Consider the following 26391-nt stretch of genomic DNA (forward strand, 5'->3'; position numbering starts at 1 on the left):
AATCTTCTAGTAATTATTCATAGTACACAACCAATTCATTATATCATATATTTTTTTTCGCTTCAGTGTCTCTCTAAGTCTGTGTTCCCACTGCCAGGGTCCTCGGATACTTACAATTTTTGGGCACAATTCTCGTGCTGTGGTGCTACCAATGAGGGGTCATGCCTTTCTGTGCTGCTGCTGAGTCCTTAGTCCTCCTCCTACTACTACTACCAGCCCAGAGACCAGCATGTCAGCAATCACCAGCCTAGTAGTCACCACCAGCCCAGAAACCAGCATGCCAGCAATCACCAGCCTAGCAGTCACCTGCTACCAGCTACCAGCACATGAAAATGCGTTTTCTTTAGACTGGACTCCTTCTTTAATAAATTATACCACATAACTGATTGGTTTCCGAATGGTGTGTTTTCGAGTTGTAGTGTTCCTTATTTCACCCAAATGAAGTTTAATACTGTCGTTAAAACTCAGATCTCTTGCCTATTACGTCGCCCAATAATCATTAGAGTGATTTACTGCCCTAATATTATCTTATATCGTAAAATAAAGCCCACAGCCCCGGCATTAATTCTGAAACTTTTGCACAATACATTGTCTGACTGGTCTCTCAGCGCAGCGTTGGAAGTGAGACGACTCTCATAAAACTTCCATAAAAGTTATTCTCTGTCTGGAATCCACTAAGGCTTCACATTAAGCAAAGTTTCATCTATTTCCGGGAGACCCCTGGAGAAATTCATTCATACAAAAAGATTTGAAATAACAAATGACTCAAATAAATTTAGCAAAGGGACATTTAAAAACTAAGCAGGGCCAGATTACTTGAAAGGTCACCAAGGCCCATGTCTTGGGCAGCAGCTGGCCAAGGGGCCGCTGGTCATGGGAGAGGGATTGCTGCATATGGAAGAAAAGGCTGCAAATGGAATACAGAGGTTGCAAGTAAGGAGCAACACATGGAAAAGGGAGCTGCTGCCTCTATACCTCTGCCTCTTTAGAAGTGGATGTTAGACGTGGAAGAGGAGGCTGCACAAGGAATAGGAGGGGGGCTGCTGCACATGAATGTTAGACATGGAAGAGGGGGCTGCACAAGGAATAGGAGGGGGGCTGCTGCACATGAATGTTAGACGTGGAAGAGGGGGCTGCACAAGGAATAGGAGGGGGGCTGCTGTACATGAATGTTAGACGTGGAAGAGGGGGCTGCACAAGGAAGGGGAGCTGCAAGAAAGTTGGCCTAGGAGCGGAAAAAGTATCAATCCGGGCCTTTAAACAAATTGACTGGAGAGGCTTGGGGCCTGGCCTCCTACGGTATCTTTAGTGATTCCCAAGAATCCAGAGAATCCTCAGGGCAGGTAAGCTTATAAGTTTGGACTGGAGTTTTAAAAAACTGACAGCTGTTATGCTTTAAACTATCCTATATGGTGCAAGGCGAGAGTACTAACCACTACACCACGGTTGCCTGATAAAAAAAACATTCTCGTCAGGCCGAGGCAGAGGCAAGAGAGGCTCCAGCCTCAGGGCGCAGTGTAGGAGGGGGCGCACAACTCACTCAGCTGTAATTCCCCTTTTGTGTCTGAAGAAATAAGAAAAGGAGATACATGGCAGTGACTGCAAGCCAGACAACTAGAGATTAAGGTGTTGGGGCCCTGGGGCGCCTGTTAGTCTAATAACAATCAGTGTGTGACGGCTGGGGTGGGAGGGATGGAGAGGCGCACTTTGATGTCTCAGCCTTGGGTGTTGGAGGACCTTGTCCCGGCTCTGATTCTTGCAACAGATGTGGAATGGTATGACACTTCTGACAACTTACAGCAGACTTAAAAAGAATAAATTTGGAGTCCATAATTGCCCGATGTTAATGTTCTCTGGTGGTCGTCAGCCTTAGTAGATAAACTCTAATGATATTGAAACCACACAAGGATGACCAGAGAACACACCTGGCATGCACTTCTCTGGCAACCAGGAAGGAGAGGCAGTAGCTGGCAAATCAAAGCTGCTCTCTGCCAATCACTTAGCTGGCAGCTGTGTTAATTAGTCAGCAGCTGTTAATTTGCGGATCAGTGAATAATGGCGCACAGCGCCTATGCATAAAAATGGCGCCGCATTAAAAAGGTACGCTTATCGCTATTTATCGTTAGTACTGCATAATAATGGCGCACAGGGAAAAAAAGAAGAAAAACGGCACACACTAACGTTATTTATCAATAGTGGCACACACTAACGTTATTTATCAATACTGCCGTTCATTTGCCAAACAGCAGACGTTATTGCCCACAGTAACGTTATTTATCAATAGCGCCCTACATAAGCCAAACTGCAGACGTTATTTAACTGCAAAACGGTGAATGGATTTAATGTAACACTGTCAAGGTTAGGGTTAGGCACCACTGGGGGGTCTTAGGGTTAGGCACCATCAGGGGGCTCTTAGGGTTAGGCACCACCAGGGGGGGTCTAAGGGTTAGGCACCACCAGGGGGGTGGTTAGGGTTAGGCACCACCAGGGGGGTGGTTAGGTTTAGGCACCACCAGGGGGGTGGTTAGGGTTAGGCACCACCAGGGGGGTGGTTAGGGTTAGGCACCACCAGGGGGGTGGTTAGGGTTAGGCACCACCAGGGGGGTCTTACGGTTAGGCACCACCAGGGGGGTCTTACGGTTAGGCACCTCCAGGGGGTGTTAGGGTTAGGCACCTCCAGGGGGGGTTTAGGGGTTAGGGATAGGTACAGAGAGGGTTATTTGTGTTAACGCTAAATAACAATAAGGCTTTAACGTTAAATAACAATAAGGCTTTAACGTTAAATAGCGATAAGCGGTAAACGGATTAGCGGCAACACCGTGCACCATTATTCGCAGGCGCCATTTTCAGATGGATCCGTTAATTTGTGGTCAATGCCTCTGATTTGTTGCCTGTTGTCGATCCTCCTGACGGGGGTGGGGAAGATTTACATATCAGGGAAATTCTCTGCTCACCCAGTACTGAGAGGGTTCGCTATAGCTATTACCTGGCTCAGGTTTTCCAGTCTTGTATTGCTTTGAATTGAAAAATCTGAAAAAATAAAAAGTTTCTTTTAGTGATTTGTTGTTGTATATTGTCACCTAATCTTAAGACCATTGTTCAGTCTTCCGCCTCTGTTTGCATAGGAAATTTGTATTCATTGGCAATGCGCAATGCAATTTACATCTGTAAGTTTTACAGTAGATACGTTTAAAATGCTTAACTGGCTGGCTCCTTTTCCTGTTGAGAGGACAGGAAGCTGTCCTGTCCCCTCCCCTTCACATCACCACCCACACAGGAAGAAGTGAGAGAGACACTGGGAGGAGTCAGCCAACAGTCTCTCCCTGTCATCAGAGAGGACCCCGGCCTTGACAGAGAAACATCTAGCGTGTGTACAAAGCTTTAACTACTTCCCGACCGCCGTATAGACAAATGGCGGCCGGGAAGTGTACACCTCAAGGACCACCGTATTGACAAAATGCGGCGGTCCTTGTATGGGCATGGGCGGAGCGACGCGATCCTCCGCCTCCGCCTGGCGCCGCTCACCCGCCGCAACATCCCGCCGGCCATACGGAAGCGCCGGCGGGATGTTAACCCGACGATCGCCGCATACAAAGTGTATAATACACTTTGTAATGTTTACAAAGTGTATTATACAGGCTGCCTCCTGCCCTGGTGGTCCCAATGTCCGAGGGACCACCAGGGCAGGCTGCAGCCACCCTAGTCTGCACCAAGCACACTGATTTCCCCCCCCCCCCCGCCCCAGATCGCCCATAGCACCCCTCAGGACCCCCCCTGCCCACCCCCCAGACCCCTGTTTGCACCCAATCACCCCCCTAACCACCCATCAATCACTCCCTGTCACTATCTGTCAACGCTATTTTTTTTCTTATCCCCCCCCTGCCCCCTGCTCCCTCCTGATCACCCCCCACCCCTCAGATTCTCCCCAGACCCCCCCCCCCCATGTACTGTATGCATCTACCCCCCCTGATCACCTGTCAATCACCTGTCAATCACCTGTCAATCACCCGTCAATCACCCGTCAATCACCCGTCAATCACCCCCTGTCACTGCCACCCATCAATCAGCCCCTAACCTGCCCCTTGCGGGCAATCTGATCACCCCCCCACACCAATAGATCGCCCGCAGATCCGACATCAGATCACCTCCCAAATCCATTGTTTACATCTATTCTCTCCTCTAAACACCCACTAATTACCCATCAATCACCCATCAATCACCCCCTATCACCACCTGTCACTTTTACCTATCAGATCAGACCCTAATCTGCCCCTTGCGGGCACCCAATCACCCGCCCACACGCTCAGATTGCCCTCTGACCCCCCCTTATCAATTCACCAGTGCATTAATTACATCTGTTCTTCCCTGTAATAACCCACTGATCACCTGTCAATCACCTGCCAATCACCTATCACCCATCAATCACCCCCTGTCACCCCCTGTCACTGCCACCCATCAATCAGCCCCTAACCTGCCCCTTGCGGGCAATCTGATCACCCCCCCACACCAATAGATCGCCCGCAGATCCGACATCAGATCACCTCCCAAATCCATTGTTTACATCTATTCTCTCCTCTAAACACCCACTAATTACCCATCAATCACCCATCAATCACCCCCTATCACCACCTGTCACTTTTACCTATCAGATCAGACCCTAATCTGCCCCTTGCGGGCACCCAATCACCCACCCACACGCTCAGATTGCCCTCTGACCCCCCCTTATCAATTCACCAGTGCATTAATTACATCTGTTCTTCCCTGTAATAACCCACTGATCACCTGTCAATCACCTGCCAATCACCTATCACCCATCAATCACCCCCTGTCACCCCCTGTCACTGCCACCCATCAATCAGCCCCTAACCTGCCCCTTGCGGGCAATCTGATCACCCACCCACACCATTAGATCGCCCGCAAACCTGCCGTCAGATTACCTCCCAAATGTATTGTTTACATCTGTTATCTTCTCTAAACACCCACTAATTACCCATCAATCACCCCCTATCACCACCTGTCACTGTTACCCATCAGATCAGACCCTAATCTGCCCCTTGCGGGCACCCAATCACCCGCCCACACGCTCAGATTGCCCTCAGACCCCCCCCCCCCCCCCTTATCAATTCGCCAGTGCATTAATTACATCTGTCCTTCCCTGTAATAACCCACTGATCACCTGTCAATCACCTGCCAATCACCTATCACCCATCAATCACCCCCTGTCACTGCCACCCAACAATCAGCCCCTAACCTGCCCCTTGCGGGCAATCTGATCACCCACCCACACCAATAGATCGCCCGCAGATCCGACATCAGATCACCACCCAAGCGCAGCGTTTACATCTATTGTCTCCTCTAAACACCCACTAATTACCCATCAATCACCCCCTATCACCACCTGTCACTGTTACCCATCAGATCAGACCCTAATCTGCCCCTTGCGGGCACCCAATCACCCGCCTACACGCTCAGATTGCCCTCAGACCCCCCCTTATCAATTCGCCAGTGCATTAGTTACATCTGTTCTTCCCTGTAATAACCCACTGATCACCTGTCAATCACCTGTCAATCACCCATCAATCACCCCCTGTCACTGCCACCCATTAATCACCCCCTGGCATTGCCACCCATCAATCACCCCCTGTCACTGCCACTCATCAATCAGCCCCTAACCTGCCCCTTGCGGGCAATCTGATCACCCACCCACACCAATAGTTCGCCCGCAGATCCGACGTCAGATCACCTCCCAAGGGCAGTGTTTATATCTGTTCTCTACCCTAAACACCCACTAATTACCCATCAATCACCCCCTGTCACTGCTACCTATCAGATTAGACCCCTATCTGCCCCTAGGGCACTCAATCACCCGCCCACACCCTCAGAATGCCCTCAGGCCCCAGCCCTGATCACCTCGCCAGTGCATTGCTTGCATCTATTCCCCCCTTTAATCACACCTTGAGACACCCATCAATCACCTCCTGTCACCCCCTAGCACACCTACCCATCAGATCAGGCCCTAATTTGCCCCGTGTGGGCTCCTGATCACTCGGCCAAACCCTCAGATCCCCCTCAGACCCCCTTCCGATCACCTCCCCAGTGCATTGATTGCATCTATTTTCCCCTCTAACCACCCCCTGAGACACCCATCAATCACCTCCTGTCACCCCCCTAGCACTCCTATCCATCAGATCAGGCCCAATACAACCTGTCATCTAAAAGGCCACCCTGCATATGACCGGTTCCACAAAATTCGCCCCCTCATAGACCACCTGTCATCAAAATTTGCAGATGCTTATACCCCTGAACAGTCATTTTGAGACATTTGGTTTCCAGACTACTCACGGTTTTGGGCCCGTAAAATGCCAGGGCGGTATAGGAACCCCAGAAACGGACCCCATTTTAGAAAAAAGACACCCCAATGTATTCTGTTAGGTGTATGACGAGTTCATAGAAGATTTTATTTTTTGTCAAAAGTTAGCGGAAATTGATTTTTGTTTTTTTTTCACAAAGTGTCATTTTTCACTAACTTGTGACAAAAAATAAAATCTTCTATGAACTCGCCATACACCTAACGGAATACCTTGGGGTGTCTTCTTTCTAAAATGGGGTCATTTGTGGGGTTCCTATACTGCCCTGGCATTTTAGGGGCCCTAAACCGTGAGGAGTAGTCTAGAAAACAAATGCCTCAAAATGACCTGTGATTAGGACGTTGGGCCCCTTAGCGCACCTAGGCTGCAAAAAAGTGTCACACATGTGGTATCGCCGTACTCAGGAGAAGTAGTATAATGTGTTTTGGGGTGTATTTTTACACATACCTATGCTGGGTGGGAGAAATCTCTCTGTAAATGGACAATTGTGTGTAAAAAAAATCAAACAATTGTCATTTACAGAGGTATTTCTCCCACCCAGCATGGGTATGTGTAAAAATACACCCCAAAACACATTATACTACATCTCCCGAGTACGGCGATACCACATGATTGGCACTTTTTTGCAGCCTAACTGCGCTAAGGGGCCCAAAGTCCAATGAGTACCTTTAGGATTTCACAGGTCATTTTTGTTTCAAGACTACTCCTCACGGTTTAGGGCCCCTAAAATGCCAGGGCAGTATAGGAACCCCACAAGTGACCCCATTCTAGAAAGAAGACACCCAAAGGTATTCCGTTAGGAGTATGGTGAGTTCATAGAAGATTTTATTTTTTGTCACAAGTTAGCGGAAAATGACACTTTGTGAAAAAAAACAATTAAAATCAATTTCCGCCAGCTTGTGACAAAAAAATAAAAACTTCTATGAACTCACCATACTCCTAACGGAATACCTTGGGGTGTCTTCTTTCTAAAATGGGGTCATTAGTGGGGTTCCTATACTGCCCTGGCATTTTAGGGGCCCTAAACCGTGAGGAGTAGTCTTGAAACAAAAATGACCTGTGAAATCCTAAAGGTACTCATTGGACTTTGGGCCCCTTAGCGCAGTTAGGCTGCAAAAAAGTGCCAATCATGTGGTATCGCCGTACTCGGGAGATGTAGTATAATGTGTTTCGGGGTGTATTTTTACACATACCCATGCTGGGTGGGAGAAATACCTCTGTAAATGACAATCTTTTGATTTTTTTACACACAATTGTCCATTTACAGAGTTATTTCTCCCACCCAGCATGGGTATGTGTAAAAATACACCCCAAAACACATTGTACTACTTCTCCCGAGTACGGCGATACCACATGTGTGGCACTTTTTTGCACCCTAACTGCGCTAAGGGGCCCAAAGTCCAATGAGTACCTTTAGGATTTCACAGGTCATTTTGAGAAATTTTGTTTCAAGACTACTCCTCACGGTTTAGGGCCCCTAAAATGCCAGGACAGTATAGGAACCCCACAAATGACTCCATTTTAGAAAGAAGACACCCCAAGGTATTCTGTTAGTAGTACGGTGAGTTCATAGAAGATTTTATTTTTTGTCACAAGTTAGCGGAAATTTATTTTTATTGGTTTTTTTTCACAAAGTGTCATTTTCCGCTAACTTGTGACAAAAAATAAAATCTTCTATGAACTCACCGTACTACTAACGGAATACCTTGGGGTGTCTTCTTTCTAAAATGGAGTCATTTGTGGGGTTCCTATACTGTCCTGGCATTTTAGGGGCCCTAAACCGTGAGGAGTAGTCTTGAAACGAAATTTCTCAAAATGACCTGTGAAATCCTAAAGGTACTCATTGGACTTTGGGCCCTTTAGCGCAGTTAGGGTGCAAAAAAGTGCCACACATGTGGTATCGCCGTACTCGGGAGAAGTAGTACAATGTGTTTTGGGGTGTATTTTTACACATACCCATGCTGAGTGGGAGAAAGATCTCTGTAAATGGACAATTGTGTGTAAAAAAAATTAACAAATTGTCATTTACAGAGATATTTCTCCCACCCAGCATGGGTATGTTTAAAAATACACCACAAAACACATTATACTACTTCTCCTGAGTACGGCAATACCATATGTGTGGCACTTTTTTGCAGCCTAACTGCGCTAAGGGGTCCAAAGTCCAATGAGCACCTTTAGGCTTTACAGGGGTGCTTACAATTTAGCACCCCCCAAAATGTCAGGACAGTAAACACACCCCACAAATGACCCCATTTTGGAAAGTAGACCCTTCAAGGTATTCAGAGAGGGGCATGGTGAGTCCGTGGCAGATTTCATTTTTTTTTGTCGCAAGTTAGAAGAAATGGAAACTTTTTTTTAATTTTTTTTTTGGTCACAAAGTGTCATTTTCCGCTTACTTGTGACAAAAAATAATATCTTCTATGAACTCACTATGCCTCTCAGTGAATACTTTGGGATGTCTTCTTTCCAAAATGGGGTCATTTGGGGGGTATTTATACTATCCTGGAATTCTAGCCCCTCATGAAACATGACAGGGGGTCAGAAAAGTCATAGATGCTTGAAAATGGGAAAATTCACTTTTTGCACCATAGTTTGTAAACGCTATAACTTTTACCCAAACCAATAAATATACACTGAATGGGTTTTTTTTTATCCAAAACATGTTTGTCCACATTTTTCGCGCTGCATGTATACAGAAATTTTACTTTATTTGAAAAATGTTAGCACAGAAAGTTAAAAAAATCATTTTTTTGCCAAAATTCATGTCTTTTTTGCTGAATATAATAAAAAGTAAAAATCGCAGGAGCAATCAAATAGCACCAAAAGAAAGCTTTATTAGTGACAAGAAAAGGAGCCAAAATTCATTTAGGTGGTAGGTTGTATGAGCGAGCAATAAACCGTGAAAGCTGCAGTGGTCTGAATGGAAAAAAAGTGGCCGGTCCTTAAGGGGTAGAAAGCCCTAGGTCCTCAAGTGGTTAAGGAGAAACTCCGACCAAGAATTGAACTTTATCCCAATCAGTAGCTGATACCCCCTTTTACATGAGAAATCTATTCCTTTTCAAAAACAGACCATCAGGAGGCGCTGTATGGCTGATATTGTGGTGAAACCCCTCCCACAAGAAACTCTGAGGACCGTGGTACTCCTGGCAGTTTTCTGTCTGTGAACCTTGCTGCATTGTGGGAAATAGCTGTTTACAGCTGTTTCCAAATGCCAAAACAGCAAACAGCAGCCACATCACCTGCCAACAGTAAAAATGTCACCATGTGATAAATGTCAGAATGCAAATCAGGGATTTAAAATATTTTACAATGGGCAAACACTGACTAAATCAATTATACATAATTATTGTAAAAATGAAGCACTTTTTTATTACATTATTTTCACTGGAGTTCCTCTTTAAGGTGAACATAAAGGACACAATTTAGCGAACGTTTGGCGATCTGATGATCAGATCAGATAGTGTTGAAGGAGCCAACAGACAGCAAACAATCAATTTATTCATTGTTCAATCAATCTGTTTTTCGGATGTGATTCCATTTGAAACTTACTGATTAATTAAATTTTTTATCGTTTATGTGCCCCAGTCAGTCATTTCCATCAGATCACAGAAATCGGATCGGACGGTCAATCATTCTCTAAGATTGTATGGTTGATGGGCACCTTAGACCATGATGAACATATGAAGATGGTGGTGATTAGATAGCGATTAGCGAGCCTATATACTCTGTCAAGCGCCGTGCAAGATGTCAGCACTACATAAGTACAAATTAACAATGATATTAATAATAGACGACTGTAAGAAATGGATTGCACTTACTCATTGATGATTGGTCCGAGCTGCGTACCGAGGTCGGAACAGTAGAACCACTTCTCAAACAAAACTTCAGCAGAATCGCCAACATAGTACCTGTAACAATAAAAGATGTTAGCGGCATAATTTCAATCAAGCATATGATAAGAACTATAGATCGGGGAGCGTACGTCTTCACAGGACGTCAATGTGATCAATCTTCCTTCATTGCGAGGTCAGTATTCAGCTTAAAGAGGAACTCCAGCCTAAACAAACATACTGTCATTAAGTCACATTAGTTATGTTAATTAAAATAGATAGGTAATATGATCTCTTACCCATCTTGCTTTAAAAGAACAGGCAAATGTTTGATTTCATGAGGGCAGCCATCTTTTTGGTTGAAAGGAGGTGACAGGGAGCAAGAGACACAGTTCCAACTGTCCTGTGTGCTGATCACCCCTCCCAGTTGCTAGGCAACGTGAATAACAACATAGGAAATCCCATCCTGCTCTGCACAGCATCAGGGAAAAAAAGCCCGGGCTTTTTCTTTGATGGGTGGAGCTAAACTAAAAATGCAGCTAAAAATGATGCTTTGGTAAGAAAAACAAAGTTCTGATGCTGTGAAACTGTTAACCTTTTAGCCTTTTCAGTTCTGCTGAGTAGATTTTTAGTCCGGCGGTTCACTTTAAGGCTTACTTGTGGTTTTTTATTTATTTATTTAATTTTATTTGCAATTTGTGGGGAAAAAAGTTTGTGCAGTACACAAACATTTTTTCATGATACTTTTCATGTGCACATCATTAGGTCTGTAGCGCTAAGTCATAAGTAAATAAGTGTAATTCATTAGTCAGCTGCTGTCAGTTAATTGATTGGCAGCGTCTACATTTATTAGGCCTTGCAGGAACGTAACTAGAAATCACTGGGCCCCCTGCAAAACTTTGGATGCCTCCTCCCCCCCTGGCTTTCTGCACAGGAAAACTGAGAACCAGTGTTATTCAATTGGCTAGTGCACACTAGAATGTGTTTTCCCCATGCAGATAAAATCAGACAACAGTGAAGCACTGCACACATTTTCTCTATCAATTACATTAGTTTCTGTGATAAAATGTGCCTGTTTTCACACATACAGACACACAAGGTGTACAAAAAAAAATAATATACAAGTAGTCCCCGGGTTACGAACGCCCGACTTATGAACGACCCGCCGATACGAACGGCCGCCGACACGCCACAACGACGTCACGCAGCCCGGGGACTACCTCTTGTGCCCCCTTTCCTAATGCACAGTATGTGCAGCAGAAGCGATTACAAGTCTCACCTATTCCATGGTGGTTCCAGGCCAATCAGCTGCGTCCTCTCTCCCTTCATTCCTCCTTCCTCCCAGCGGCTTCACTAGCAGCGTCACGTAATGACGCAATCAGCTGCGGGGTCTCCTTTTGATTGCGTCATTACACGACCCTGCTAGTGAAGCTGCTGGGAGGAAGGAGGAATGAAGGGAGAGAGGACGCCGCTGATTGGCCCGGAGACTTGTAATCGCTTCTGCTGCGCATACTCTGCATTAGGAAAGGGAGCACGGGGGGCAGAGATGACACAGATAGGGGACACTGGAAACACAGGGGACAGAGAAGGCACAGCGTTCCGACTTAAGAACAGATTTAGGTTAAGAACGAGCCTACAGTCCCTATCTCGTTCGTTAACCGGGGACTACCTGTATACAAAAAAAAATGCACACAGAAAACTGACAGTTCCAGCATATCTACAGTACAGAGTACATGGGGAGGGGCAGAAAGGCTGGATGTAGAAAGGCTGGGGTAGAGCAGCACTGTACACAAGACCCTGCTGCACACTGAATAGGGACTGTCTACAAATCTTTGTCTACAAAACTGTGTATGATTCCTTATCAGTAGCTGAGCAGATGCAATCATTAGAACAATTGTGCAGAGAGCAGACAGTTTTTTCTCTCCCCGTGCCCTTAGTTGTTAGTCTCTCAGGACAGGGAAAAGAAACTTCTCCACCCAAGAGGCCCCCTCCGCCTTCTGCCCCCCCTGTGGCTGCATCCCTTGCAGCATCTATTGTTACGCCCCTGAGCCCTTGCAAAGATCTTTTTCAGCTTAGTCAAACTGGTATTTTAATTAGTTGATTTACCTCCTCATCGTTATAATCTTTTTGGAAACATTTTCTGTGTTTCTATCAGACAGCTGAAAATGTCTGAGTATTTTTGTTATAGAACTTATTTTGTCTATTTTTGTTTTGCATAAAATGTAAACATGATAGTTTGATTCACCTGAGACCATCCTTTTCAGTTTCTAACCTCTTCCTCTCAAAGACAAGGCCCACGGTATTCGGGAACCTTTGCGGGGAGTGCGGGATTCGGGCGGGCAGCAGGAACATCTGTGTAGACACGTTATTGTGGAATAAGAAACAATTCATGCAAACAGGAAATTATCTCCCAGCAGTGAGACTCTCTCATGAGCTAATTGCTTTCTTCTGTAACCAAACTCACCAGGGCACCGGTAACAGACAAAGCCAGATGTCCTCCAGGGGATGGCCAGGTCATGAAGATGTGTCAGTTCTGTGCCGTGCTCTACTGACGCTCATGCCAGCCCTACAATTCTGCCAGCAGGGAAGATCCTCCTGTGTCCCTTCTACAAATTACCTCATCTTTAAAAGAAAACGTAGTGGTGTGCACTGTTATTGTAACATTTTAAAGTAATCTGTATGTGAATTTTTCACTCTACCAAGGTCAGGGACGGATTTCTGGAAAAAAAAGGTCCAGGTCTTGGGCGGCTGCAGCTCAGGGGTGGGGCATAATGGTATGACAAAGTGGGGTTGCTAAATATGAAAGAGAAGGCTGCAAATGAGGAGCAACACATGAAAAAGGGAAGCTGATGTCCAAAGGAGCTGTTCATGAAAGAGTGGTGCTGCAGCACTTGGATGTTACACATGGGGGTTTGACATGGAATGGGAGGAGCACTCCTGCACAAGGAATGGGAGGGGCGCTGCTGCAGAAGGAAGGGGAGTCACAAAACACTTGGCCTATGGGCAGAAAAATTATAAATCCAGCCTTGACCAACGAGCTATACAACTTCTGTAGTAAGAGGTCCTGTATCTCCTACATAGTGAAGACATGTAAGGCTAAATTTCCACTGCTGAGAATACAGGCAGATTCCACGCCCACAAATTTGGATGGGATTTGGCAACCTATTAAAGTTAATAGGAAGCATCCGAATTCGTAGGCGGAGAAAAATCTGATGGCCTATTCTCACGTTACCCATCCAAATCCCATAGCCGTGCATAGCGCGGCTAGAGGGATTCGGCCGCGAGACGCAAGACAGCTCACGTCAGGCCACACTGTCCTTTTTCGGATGTTTGCACCTAAAAATATGTACGCAATTGTAAAGAAAGCTATTCTTTCACCATAATGAGAACATGTACTTTCCTATAAACTTATTACATCTTGTCTGACAGAGTAAGGAAAATCAAATGTTTGAAGACACAATTGCACCATTTATGATCACTAGTGTTGGACTGGGAGGTGGGAAAGCTGAGGAAATCCACTTGGCTGTCCAAGCAGCAGTAATCAGCTGTTGCTGCTCACAGTGAAGACAGAACAGAGACAGAAACTGACAGACGAGTGTGCTCCCAGCTGCAGCTTATTACACTCACTCTGTCCACCTCTGATGGAGCAGAACTGGCTCTGCAGACTCCTCCAGCATCACTACAGTAGAGAGCACTTGGGGAGGGGTGGAGAGGCTGGAGGCTGGGCGCTGTACATAAGAGCCTGCTGCACACTGAATAGGGACGGTCTAGAAATCTTTGTCTACAAAACTGTGTATGATTCCTTATCAGTGGGTGAGCAGATGCAGTCATTTGAACAATTGTGCAGAGGGCAGAAAGTTTTTTCTCTCTGTACCCTTAGTTGTCAGTCTTTCAGGACTGGGAAAAGAAACATCTCCTCCCACGGGCCCCCTGCGTCTGCAACCCTTGCAGGGTCTATTGTTACGACCCTGCACACTGGTCCTTTATATCCTGGTTCATTTTCCTTCATATTAACATTTGTAAATAAGAAATATATTAATTTAAAGGATGGGAATAAAGTTTAGAGTCAATTAAACACATTTTTTAGTAGAAAAATAGATATATTTACATAGATCTTATCATCTGTACATCGGTCCTAAAAGAGGGACACATAGGGAAGAAAGAGGGACAGAGGGACTGGGTTCCCAAAAGAGGAACTTTCCCTCCAAAAGAGGGACAGCTGGGAGCTATGATATTGTATGAGCTTGTATTTACTGTCTTGAATGCATTTTCTGCTTGTTTTAATTTCTCATTCATTACTCCAGGAAGCTGCAGCATTCGGGGACACATTAGTTCACAAATACTTTCAAAGTCATAGGAGAGGAAGATCAAAACCGCACATGTCTTACCAAGGGAAATTTGTTATAATTAAGGGAAATTAGAAGTTCATTTAATCGTAATTACTTGATGCAAGCCTTGAAGGACAGTGAGGATTTCTTAACCTTGCTGGCTGTCTGATTATGATGTTGTTTGTTTTTAAATATAAAGCAGTACATTGCTTACCCATAAAAGTCTAGATAGCCAGAGAGTGCCCCACCAATATAGGTAGACAAAGAGCCCCCCAAACTCCTCTTTAGGTAGCCAGAGAGAGACCCCCAGTATAGGTAGCCAGAGAGGGACCCTCAGTACAGGTAGCCAAACAGACACCCCCAGTATACGTAGCCAGAGGGAGACCACCCGGTATAGGTAGACAGAGAGAGAGACCCCCAGTATACGTAGCCGGAGAGAGACCCCTATTATAGGTAGCCAGCGAGAGATTCCCCCAGTATAGGTAGCCAGAGAGAGACTCCCAGTATCGGTAACTGGAGCGAGACCCCCAGTATAGGTAGCCAGAAGGAGACCCCCAGTATAGGTAGCCAGCGAGAGATTCCCCCAGTATAGGTAGCCAGAGGGAGACCCCAATATAGGAAGCCAGAGAGGGACCCTCAGTACAGGTAGCCAGACAGACACCCCCAGTATACGTAGCCAGAGGGAGACCACCCGGTATAGGTAGACAGAGAGAGAGACCCCTAGTATACGTAGCCGGAGAGAGACCCCTATTATAGGTAGCCAGCGAGAGATTCCCCCAGTATAGGTAGCCAGAGAGAGACCCCCCAGTATTGGTAGCTGGAGAGAGACCCCCAGCATAGGTAGCCAGAGAGAGACCCCCCAGTATCGGTAGCCGGAGAGAGACCCCAGCATAGGTAGCCAGAGAGATGCCCTCAGTATAGGTAGCCAGAGAGAGACCCCCGAGTATCGGTAGCTGGAGAGAGACCCCCAGTATAGGTAGCCAGAAGGAGACCCCTAGTATAGGTAGCCAGCGAGAGATTCCCCCAGTATAGGTAGCCAGAGAGAGACCCTCAGCATAGGTAGCCAGAGAGATGCCCTCAGTATAGGTAGCCAGAGAGAGACCCCCCCAGTATCGGTAGCTGGAGAGTGACCCCCAGTATCGGTAGCTGGAGAAAGACCCCCAGTATAGGTAGCCAAAGAGAGATCCCCAGTATAGGTAGCCAGCGAGAGATTCCCCCATTATAGGTAGCCAGAGAGAGACCCCCCCAGTATCGGTAGCCGGAGAGAGACCCCCAGCATAGGTAGCCAGAGAGATGCCCTCAGTATAGGTAGCAAGAGAGAGACCCCCCCAGTATCGGTAGCTGGAGAGAGACCGCCAGTATCGGTAGCTGGAGAGAGACCCCTAGTATAGGTAGCCAGAGAGAGACCCCCAGTATAGGTAGCCAGAGAGAGACCCCCAGTATAGGTAGTCAGAGAGAGACCCCTAGTATATGTAGCCAGCGAGAGATTCCCCCAGTATAGGTAGCCAGAGAGAGACCCCCAGTATAGGTAGCCAGAGATAGACCCCCAGTATAGGTAGTCAGAGAGAGACCCCTAGTATAGGTAGCCAGCGAGAGATTCCCCCAGTATAGGTAGCCAGAGAGAGAGACCCCCAGCATAGGTAGCCAGAGAGATGCCCTCAGTATAGATAGCCATAGAGAGACCACCAGTATCGGTAGCTGGAGAGAGACTCCCAGTATCGGTAACTGGAGCGAGACCCCCAGTATAGGTAGCCAGAAGGAGACCCCCAGCATAGGTAGCCAGAGAGATGCCCTCAGTATAGGTAGCCAGAGAGAGACCCCCCAGTATCGGTAGCCGGAGAGAGACCCCAGCATAGGTAGCCAGAGAGATGCCCTCAGTATAGGTAGCCAGAGAGAGACCCCCGAGTATCGGTAGCTGGAGAGAGACCCCCAGTATAGGTAGCCAGAAGGAGACCCCTAGTATAGGTTGCCAGCGAGAGATTCCCCCAGTATAGGTAGCCAGAGAGAGACCCCCAGCATAGGTAGCCAGAGAGATGCCCTCAGTGTAGGTAGCCAGAGAGAGACCCCCCCCCCCCCCCAGTATCGGTAGCTGGAGAGAGACCCCCAGTATCGGTAGCTGGAGAGAGACCCCCAGTATAGGTAGCCAGAGAGAGATCCCCAGTATAGGTAGCCAGCGAGAGATTCCCCCAGTATAGGTAGCCAGAGAGAGACCCCCCCAGTATCGGTAGCCGGAGAGAGACCCCCAGCATAGGTAGCCAGAGAGATGCCCTCAGTATAGGTAGCCAGAGAGAGACCCCCCCCAGTATCGGTAGCTGGAGAGAGACCGCCAGTATCGGTAGCTGGAGAGAGACCCCCAGTATAGGTAGCCAGAGAGAGACCCCCAGTATAGGTAGCCAGAGAGAGACCCCCAGTATAGGTAGCCAGAGAGAGACCCCTAGTATATGTAGCCAGCGAGAGATTCCCCCAGTATAGGTAGCCAGAGAGAGACCCCCAGTATAGGTAGCCAGAGATAGACCCCCAGTATAGGTAGTCAGAGAGAGACCCCTAGTATAGGTAGCCAGCGAGAGATTCCCCCAGTATAGGTAGCCAGAGAGAGAGACCCCCCAGTATCGGTAGCCGAAGAGAGACCCCCAGCATAGGTAGCCAGAGAGATGCCCTCAGTATAGGTAGCCATAGAGAGACCCCCAGTATCGGTAGCTGGAGAGAGACTCCCAGTATTGGTAACTGGAGCGAGACCCCCAGTATAGGTAGCCAGAAGGAGACCCCCAGTATAGGTAGCCAGAGAGAGACCCCCAGTATAGGTAGCCAGCGAGAGATTCCCCCAGTATAGGTAGCCAGAGAGAGACCCCCCCCAGTATCGGTAGCCGGAGAGAGACCCCCAGCATAGGTAGCCAGAGAGATGCCCTCAGTATAGGTAGCCAGAGACAGACCCCCCAGTATCGGTAGCTGGAGAGAGACCCCCAGTATCGGTAGCTGGAGAGAGACCCCCAGTATAGGTAGCCAGAAGGAGACCCCCAGTATAATAATAATAATAATAATCTGAACATTTATATAGCGCTTTTCTCCTGTTGGACTCAAAGCGCTCAAGAGCTGCAGCCACTGGGACGCGCTCAAGAGGCCACCCTGCAGTGTTAAGTAGTCTTGCCTTGAACTCCCTACTGAATAGGTACTTGACCTAGTATAGGTAGCCAGAGAGAGACACCCAGTATAGGTAGTCAGAGAGAGACCCCCAGTATAGGTAGTCAGAGAGAGACCCCCAGTATAGGTAGCCAGAGAGACTCCCAGTATAGGTAGACAGAAGGAGACCCTCAGTATAGGTAGCCAGAACCACGTATAGGTAGCCAGAGAGATCCCCAGTATAGGTAGCCAGAGAGAAATCCCCAGTATAGGTATCCCCCCCCCCCCCCCCCATATGGCCAGAGAGGGTCTACGATAATGAAGAGGGGGGAGTGTGCTTCTCCCATTTATGTTTCAACGACTTCTCTTCTAGGCCCGGATATACATCACAGGAGAGTATAGGCACAGATGTCCTGGCACCCTAGACTTCGCCCTCCATTTACCTACAGATACAAGCTGAGCTGCACCGCAAGTGTTCTGGCTGGCCCAGCTGTCACTCCTCCCTTGCCCGTCATAGGAAGCTACAGGTGCCCCTTAGCATTAGTTAGCCAGAGCTATCCTCAGCATTAAGTAGCTAGATGTGCCCCAAAGTATTAGGTAACTAGAGGTGCCCCTGAGGGAAGAGAGATCTGGTTAATGAAACGCCGAGACCTGTTTGAACCATTTACACTCTCATCAGCACTCTACATAGGGAAGGCAGGAGGGAGCTGTGAGGAAACGTGGAAAAGCCACCGCTAATACTCAGAGTGAGGCGGCTGACTCCGCGTTCAACATGGCAGCTGGCGCGCAGTCGGAGCGCGGAGAAACCGCCGCATGCTCTAACAACAGGGCGGCGGATTCTGCGTCCAATGCGACAAGTTGCACGCATAGGCCTGCTCCTCTCAGTAATGCGGAATGCGGAGAAAACGCCGCACGCACGGACAGCGGTGCGGCGGTTTCCGCACCCAACACAGCAGAAACATTACAACACATGACTGGTGTGGCTGGGACTGATAGTCCACATTGGTTTAGGAGGACGCGCGCGCGCAGAGAGGCAGGGCCTTTATGGCAGTCAGAAGGGGGTCAGCTGACCAAGCCGGTCAGCTGACAAATTCAGCAACTTTCATTGGTCCAGCACTTAGGGGAGGCGCTGGAGAGCGCTAGTGTATATATACTGGGTGCTGGTCATTTATCTGGTGTCTGGCGTTGCGATCACTACGTGGTAGCACACTGACCTTGTCAGTATCTGTGTTATTAGACAGTTTCGTAGGTGTTGATGATCACGGAGCTCACACCTTAGCCTAGGAATTCTGTTATTATTTGTAGTCTTATCTAGACCAGTTTCCAAGGTGTTGATGGCCAAGGAACTCACACCTTAGTCTAGGAATTCTGTACCATCTGTATTGTTGTTATTATTCTAGTCCAGTCCCTGGAGCGTGAGAATCTTGGAGCTCACACTCAAGTCTAGGCATTGTTGATTATCTGTTATGACCTTCTGCTTTCCTGACCATTCTTCTGATCTCTGATTCTGTACCTTTGTCTTTCTGATACCTTGTTGCCAAACTCTGCTAGTCCCAGGATTCTTCATCTGTCTCCTGTCTCTGTACTGTATCTGTCCGTGTGTTTACGACCTGGCCTGTCCGACCTCGAGAACTCTCTCTCCTGTTAAGAGATAGTTCACAGATCCGTTAGTGACACTGCTCCTTGGTGTCACTCACGTTCTGTCCTTCCCACTCCCTCAGCCTGGCTCCGCCCCTTGGGGAGCATCAGACCTGTGGAAGGAATCTGATCCAGAGATACCTCTTACTGTCTAGCACCTATCTCACAGGTGCTTTCCTCAAAGTATTACTGTTGCACTAAACACTCTCATATCTCAGGTGTCCAGAGGTTAGAAGATATATCTGATTATCGGTGATACTGCAGATCATCAATAATCGGGTGTATATCTGTATTCTCGGTTATACTGCAGATCACCGGTAATCAGACCCTCTCTGTGTTACACCGATCGTTACAGAACGCCAGACCAAAAAATGCAAATGGACGCACACACTGACCGTCTGGGCGCACTTACCACTTCGGTGGACTCCATCAATCAAGTGCTGGGTAACCACAAAGCTATATTTGACGCTTTGTCCGGTTCTTTACGTACCCTCCAGACGGCAGTGGACGAGGTGCGAACTCCTCCTAGCACAGACATACGTATGCCTGTACCTGAAAAGTTTTCCGGTCACAGATCTGACTTTCGAAATTTTAGGAGTAGAGTTTTGTCATACTTTGAGTTGAGATCTAGATCTTCAGGGACCATGGCCCAAAGGGTCACGTTTATTAAAACTTTGTTATCAGGCGATTCCCAGACCTGGGCATACAGTTTACCCGCTGGAGATTTATCTCTAACCTCTGTAGACAAATTTTTTAAGGCTATGGCAGTAATTTACGACGATCCAGACATTCCCTCGACTTCTGACCGGAAGCTCAAGTTGTTGCGTCAAGGCAAGAGTCCGGTCGAAGAGTATGCTGCCGAATTTAGGAGGTGGTCAGTTTCAGCCAGGTGGGACACCTATGCTCTCTTAGACTGTTTCTTATCAGGGTTGTCAGATGAAGTCTCTGATCTTATGTTAAGTCAGCCCAAGCCCAAAACCGTAGATGAGGCCATTCCATCGGCAATCAGGATTGATCGCAGATTACGTTATCAACGGCAGACTCGGGGTAGAAACAACGTTAAAATGGTGTCTTACGCTGCACCTCCAGTGACTCCGTCTCTTCCCGTCTCACCTTCCCCTGAGCCAATGCAGATTGGTCGGTCAAAACTGTCGCAGGTGGAGCGGAGACGCAGGATTTCTGAACAGTTGTGTCTTTATTGTGCAGAGGGGGGTCATAGAGTACGAAATTGCCCTAAAAAGTCGGGAAACGCCAATGCCTAGGAGTAGTTGGGGGTAATACCCTAGGCGTACAGCTCTTACCCCTAGAGGATAAGCGGTTACTCCTTCCTTGTATGATCGAATGGGGGGATAAATCTGAAGTCTCTGAGGCCTTTATTGATTCAGGCTCAGCGGCTAATTTTCCACTCACCCCGGTCAAACCACCTCTGCAGGTTACGGCAGTGGACGATTCCCCCTTACAGTGTAACCATCCGCTGTCTCAGACACCGGAGGTAGAAGTCACTATAGGAGTGCTGCATAGAGAGAAATTGCAGTTTTTTGTATTGTACATGACAACCTCCACAATCATCCTTGGCATGCCGTGGTTACACCTTCACTCCCCTCAGATAAATTGGGCTACCGGTCAGCTAACGAGCTGGTCAGCCCACTGTTTTCGTCATTGTTTAGTGAAGGTGACCTTAGGCCAGACCAGGATTCATGTGGAGGGTGTTCCAGAACAATATGCGGAGTTTTCGGACGTGTTTTGTCCCAAAGCTGCCGATAAACTACCTCCACATCGCCCTTTCGATTGCCCGATTGATCTTCGATCAGGTTGTATGCCCCCTAGAGGTCATCTCTACAATTTGTCTGGGCCAGAAAAGGTGGCCATGCAAGAATACATCCGTGAGAACTTGGCTAAGGGATTTATTCGTCCGTCCCGGTCACCTGCCGGAGCAGGTTTCTTTTTTGTAAAAAAAAAAGGACGGAGGATTTCGGCCATGCATTGATTACCGGGGACTGAATAAAATCACAGTTAAAAAATCGCTATCCATTACCTTTGATAGACGATTTATTCACTCAGGTCACCAATGCCAAGATTTTCTCGAAATTGGATTGGCGGGGTACATACAATTTGGTGCGGATCAGAGAGGGCGATGAATGGAAGACGGCCTTTAACACACCCGACGGGCATTACGAGTATCTGGTGATGCCCTTCGGGTTGTGTAACGCCCCGCCCGTCTTCCAGGTACTCATTAATGACGTTTTCAGGGAGGTGTTGGGTAAATTTGTCCTAATATACCTGGACGATATATTGATCTTCTCAGACAACCTCTCTGAGCACAGGGCTCATGTCAAATTCGTGCTACACAAGCTCAGACAAAACAGGCTTTATGCTAAATTGGAGAAATGCATTTTTGAGGTGACATCTGTCGCTTTTCTGGGATACATAATTTCCACCTTGGGCCTTTCTATGGATCCCGCCAAAGTCTCTGCTGTCCTGGAATGGCCTCAACCAGTAGGACTCAAATCTCTTCAGAGATTTCTAGGGTTTGCGAATTACTATAGGAGGTTCATAAAGGGGTACTCCACAGTCATAGCACCCCTCACCAGTCTCACAAGAGAGGGGCAGATACCAACCATTGGTCCCCCGAAGCTCTGGCCGCTTTCTCCGCTTTGAAAGAACTGTTTTGCTCTGCACCCATATTGAGACACGTGGACACCTCTTATCCATTCATTGTAGAGGTTGACGCCTCAGAGGTTGGAGTAGGGGCTGTGCTGTCTCAACGCTCTGGGCTGCAGGGAAGATTGCACCCGTGTGCCTATTTCTACCGGAGGTTTTCTCCAGCAGAGAAAAACTACGATATAGGCAACAGGGAGCTCCTAGCCATTAAGTTGGCCTTTGAAGAATGGCGTCATTGGTTAGAAGGAGCAGAACATACGATTACAGTCTACACTGATCACAAAAATTTGGAATACATTGAGGGGGCTAAGAGATTGAGTCCCCATCAGGCTCGGTGGTCACTGTTTTTCTCGAGATTTAGATTTGTAATTACGTACACTCCAGTTAGTAAAAACATTAAGGCGGATGCCTTGTCCAGATGTTTTGAGCCGGAGACAGCACAGCCCTCAGAACCTGAAACCATTGTTCCACAGAAGGTAGTACTGGGAGCCACAGAAACTTGGAAAGACTTTAGGTCCCTTCCAGCAGGATGTCCCTGAGGGAAAGCCTGAAGGGGTTATGTTTGTGCCATTGCCTTTTCGTCTTCAGGTTTTGCAGATGTTTCACTCACACAAGAATGCTGGGCACCCAGGGGCCTCCAGAACGCAAGACTTGGTTGCTGGATGTGCTTGGTGGCCTTCTTTGGCACAGACTGCAAGGAGTATGTCAGAGAGTGTGCAGTGTGTGCAAAAAGCAAACCCTCCCATCTGGCACCTGTGGGAACGTTGCAGCCTTTGCCCACCCCGAGTGAACCATGGACCCATTTGTCCATGGATTTTGTAGGTGAGCTTCTAAGGTCTGAAGGCATGTCGGTCATTTGGGTGGTAGTCGACCGTTTCAGTAAAATGGCCCATTTTGTGCCCTTGAAAGGACTCCCCTCAGCCCAGGAGTTGGCCGATCTTTTCATCATCCACGTTTTCCGACTTCATGGCATTCCGGAAAACATAGTGTCAGATCGGGGAGTCCAATTTGTCTCTAGATTTTGGAGGGCATTTTGCCATCAAATTGGCATGGAACTGTCATTTTCGTCGGGCTACCACCCACAGACCAATGGTCAGACGGAGAGGGTTAATCAGTAATTGGAACAGTTTTTGAGGTGCTATGTTGCAGAAGCACAAACTGATTGGGTCAAGTTCTTGCCATATGCAGAATTTGCGCACAATAATTTGAAAAGCTCTTCCTCTGGGTTCTCTCCGTTTCAGGTGGTAACTGGAAAGTTGCCCAAGTTTTCCCCATTGCCAGTAGCCTCCACTCCGTTTCGTGCTTTGGAGGCTTGGCAAAAGTCGTTCAAAGACATTTGGGGGATTGTGAAAAGCAATTTGCAAAAGGCTTTTCAAAGTCAGAAAGGTCAAGCTGACAAGAAACGGTCCTTAGAGTGGAAGTTCCGACCAGGAGACCTGGTCTGGGTGTCCACACGTCATTTAACCCTGAAACAACCCTCACCCAAGTTAGGTCCCAGGTTTGTGGGCCCCTTTTCTGTGACCAAGAAGATCAACAATGTTACTTATGCCATCGATCTTCCTGCTAGCATGCGTGGTGTAAGATCTTTTCATGTGTCCCTGCTTAAGCCAGCAGTCCATGTGGGTACCACTCCTCCTCCTCCTGTCATTGTAGACGACCAACCTGAGTATGAAGTAGGGAAAATTTTAGATTCACGAGTAGTGCAGAACTCACTACAGTATCTAGTGCACTGGAAGGGGTATGGTATGGAGGAGAGAACATGGGTACCTGAGTGTCGCATGCATGCGGACAAATTAAGAAGGGAATTCCACACTCGATAACCCGAGAAACCTGGTAGGAGTCCACTCCTCAGGGGGGTACTGTGAGGAAACGTGGAAAAGCCACCTCTAATACTCAGAGTGAGGCGGCTGACTCCGCGTTCAACATGGCAGCTGGCGCGCAGTCGGAGCGCGGAGAAACCGCCGCATGCTCTAACAACAGAGCGGCGGATTCCGCGTCCAATGCGGCAAGTTGCACGCATAGGCCTGCTCCTCTCAGTAATGTGGAATGCGGAGAAAACGCCGCACGCACGGACAGCGGTGCGGCGGTTTCCGCACCCAACACAGCAGAAACATTACAACACATGACTGGTGTGGCTGGGACTGATAGTCCACATTGGTTTAGGAGGACGCGCGCGCGCGCAGAGAGGCAGGGCCTTTATGGCAGTCAGAAGGGGGTCAGCTGACCAAGCCGGTCAGCTGACAAATTCAGCAACTTTCATTGGTCCAGCACTTAGGGGAGGCGCTGGAGAGCGCTAATGTATATATACTGGGTGCTGGTCATTCATCTGGTGTCTGGCGTTGCGATCACTACGTGGTAGCACACTGACCTTGTCAGTATCTGTGTTATTAGACAGTTTTGTAGGTGTTGATGATCACGGAGCTCACACCTTAGCCTAGGAATTCTGTTATTATTTGTATTCTTATCTAGACCAGTTTCCAAGGTGTTGATGGCCAAGGAACTCACACCTTAGTCTAGGAATTCTGTACCATCTGTATTGTTGTTATTATTCTAGTCCAGTCCCTGGAGCGTGAGAATCTTGGAGCTCACACTCAAGTCTAGGCATTGTTGATTATCTGTTATGACCTTCTGCTTTCCTGACCATTCTTCTGATCTCTGATTCTGTACCTTTGTCTTTCTGATACCTTGTTGCCAAACTCTGCTAGTTCCAGGATTCTTCATCTGTCTCCTGTCTCTGTACTGCATCTGTCCGTGTGGTTACGACCTGGCCTGTCCGACCTCGAGAACTATCTCTCCTGTTAAGAGATAGTTCACAGATCCATTAGTGACACTGCTCCTTGGTGTCACTCACGTTCTGTCCTTCCCACTCCCTCAGCCTGGCTCCGCCCCTTGGGGAGCATCAGACCTGTGGAAGGAATCTGATCCAGAGATACCTCTTACTGTCTAGCACCTATCTCACAGGTGCTTTCCTCAAAGTATTACTGCTGCACTAAACACTCTCATATCTCAGGTGTCCAGAGGTTAGAAGATATATCTGATTATCGGTGATACTGCAGATCATCAATAATCGGGTATACTGTATATCTGTATTCTCGGGGATACTGCAGATCACCGGTAATAAGACCCTCTCTGTGTTACACCGATCGTTACAGGAGCCACTTGGGGAGGGGAGTGAGACGCCTTTTCATCATCAGCCGCCTGTAGGCAAGTGCCTACAGTGCCTTATGGTAAATCCGGGCCTGTCCTTCTCCTAGCATAGATTAGCATGGAGTGCAATATATATTATAGTTACTTACTTAGCTGTTCCTGTTAAGCCACAGCACCTTCTGAATTTACTGACGTGGTGGTCGTAGATCTTATGATACAACAGTCACATGACCATCGTGCTAGTAAATTATTTCCCACAATGCAACAAGGTTCACAGACAGCAAACTGTCAGGACAATGGTCATGACATCACACTGTGGGAGGGCTTTCACCACAAAATCAGCCACACAGACCTCCCTGATGATGATCAATTCCAGAAAAGGTAAAGATTTCTGGTAGGAAAGGGGGTATCAGCTACTGATTGGGATGAAGTTCAATGCTTGGTTAAAGTTTTTCTTTAAAATTATCTTCTATTACGTGACAAGAGTATTTACCCTCTTTTGGGGTCATATAGGACCACAGATAGGAACACTGAAAGATTAGATAATTAGCTGTTCTGCCACTATAGTCATGTGGTGCAAGGATTTCCTCCAGTCTCCAGTCCTCGAGGCGCAAGGGCCGAGGACCTCACACATTTTTTGGTGCAACTCAAACTATTTAACCTGCCTGGCGGTATGATTATTTCCAGATTTTAGTGTCTTTTGTGAACATTTCAGACACTAAAATCAGGAAATAATCATGCTGCCAGAAAGCTAGCAGCAGCCCCTGAACTCACTCACCTCCCTGGGCTTCAGTGCTGCAATTTTACCTCTGTCCTCCGGGTGGTGCTGTAACAGTTTGGGGAGATCAATGACAGTGATCTCACCAGAGTGACTCAGAGCCTCCGAGGACAGGATGAAGAATGGCTACCGACGTCTGGATCCCCCGGGAGGTGAGTAAAAGATCCCACTGCCCTCCATTGACCCTCATTGAGCCTCAGGCAGCTAGCCCAAGCTCACACAGAACAGGGTTTTTTCATGAACCAAAGTTCTCTTTTTATTCTCCAAAAATGTTTTCTTCAGAAAGTTGGTGATAAATGTAGATACAACATCAGACCATCACTTCACATAAAAATGCCTGACACGTGTTTCGCGGTCATAAGCCGCTTCCTCAGAGGCACATCATAAATAACACATCCCCGTTCCAGGATGTAAAAAGACCACCAACACAATCTGAAAGAAGTGAAGAAAGATCAACCCAAACGCCGTCCCAGTGTGGATAAACTACTACTACTTCAGTGTAGTTTATCCACACTGGGACA

At 47.5% G+C, this 26391-nt stretch overlaps 1 protein-coding gene across 1 annotated transcript in view; it reads right to left on the reverse strand.

The window, feature by feature from the left end:
• The window catches only part of HAAO (3-hydroxyanthranilate 3,4-dioxygenase), a 75975-nt gene that overhangs the window by 26268 nt on the left and 23316 nt on the right, over window positions 1-26391 (reverse strand). Inside the window, exons 4-6 of the mRNA XM_068279710.1 lie at window positions 12447-12553; window positions 10190-10279; window positions 2987-3030 (exon numbers count right to left, since the gene is read on the reverse strand). Coding sequence (XP_068135811.1) covers window positions 2987-3030; window positions 10190-10279; window positions 12447-12553 — 241 coding nt within the window. The remainder of the gene's footprint in view (window positions 1-2986; window positions 3031-10189; window positions 10280-12446; window positions 12554-26391) is intronic.

The sequence above is a fragment of the Hyperolius riggenbachi genome, chromosome 4 (assembly GCF_040937935.1).
Source record: "Hyperolius riggenbachi isolate aHypRig1 chromosome 4, aHypRig1.pri, whole genome shotgun sequence".
NCBI classification, from domain to species: domain Eukaryota; kingdom Metazoa; phylum Chordata; class Amphibia; order Anura; family Hyperoliidae; genus Hyperolius; species Hyperolius riggenbachi.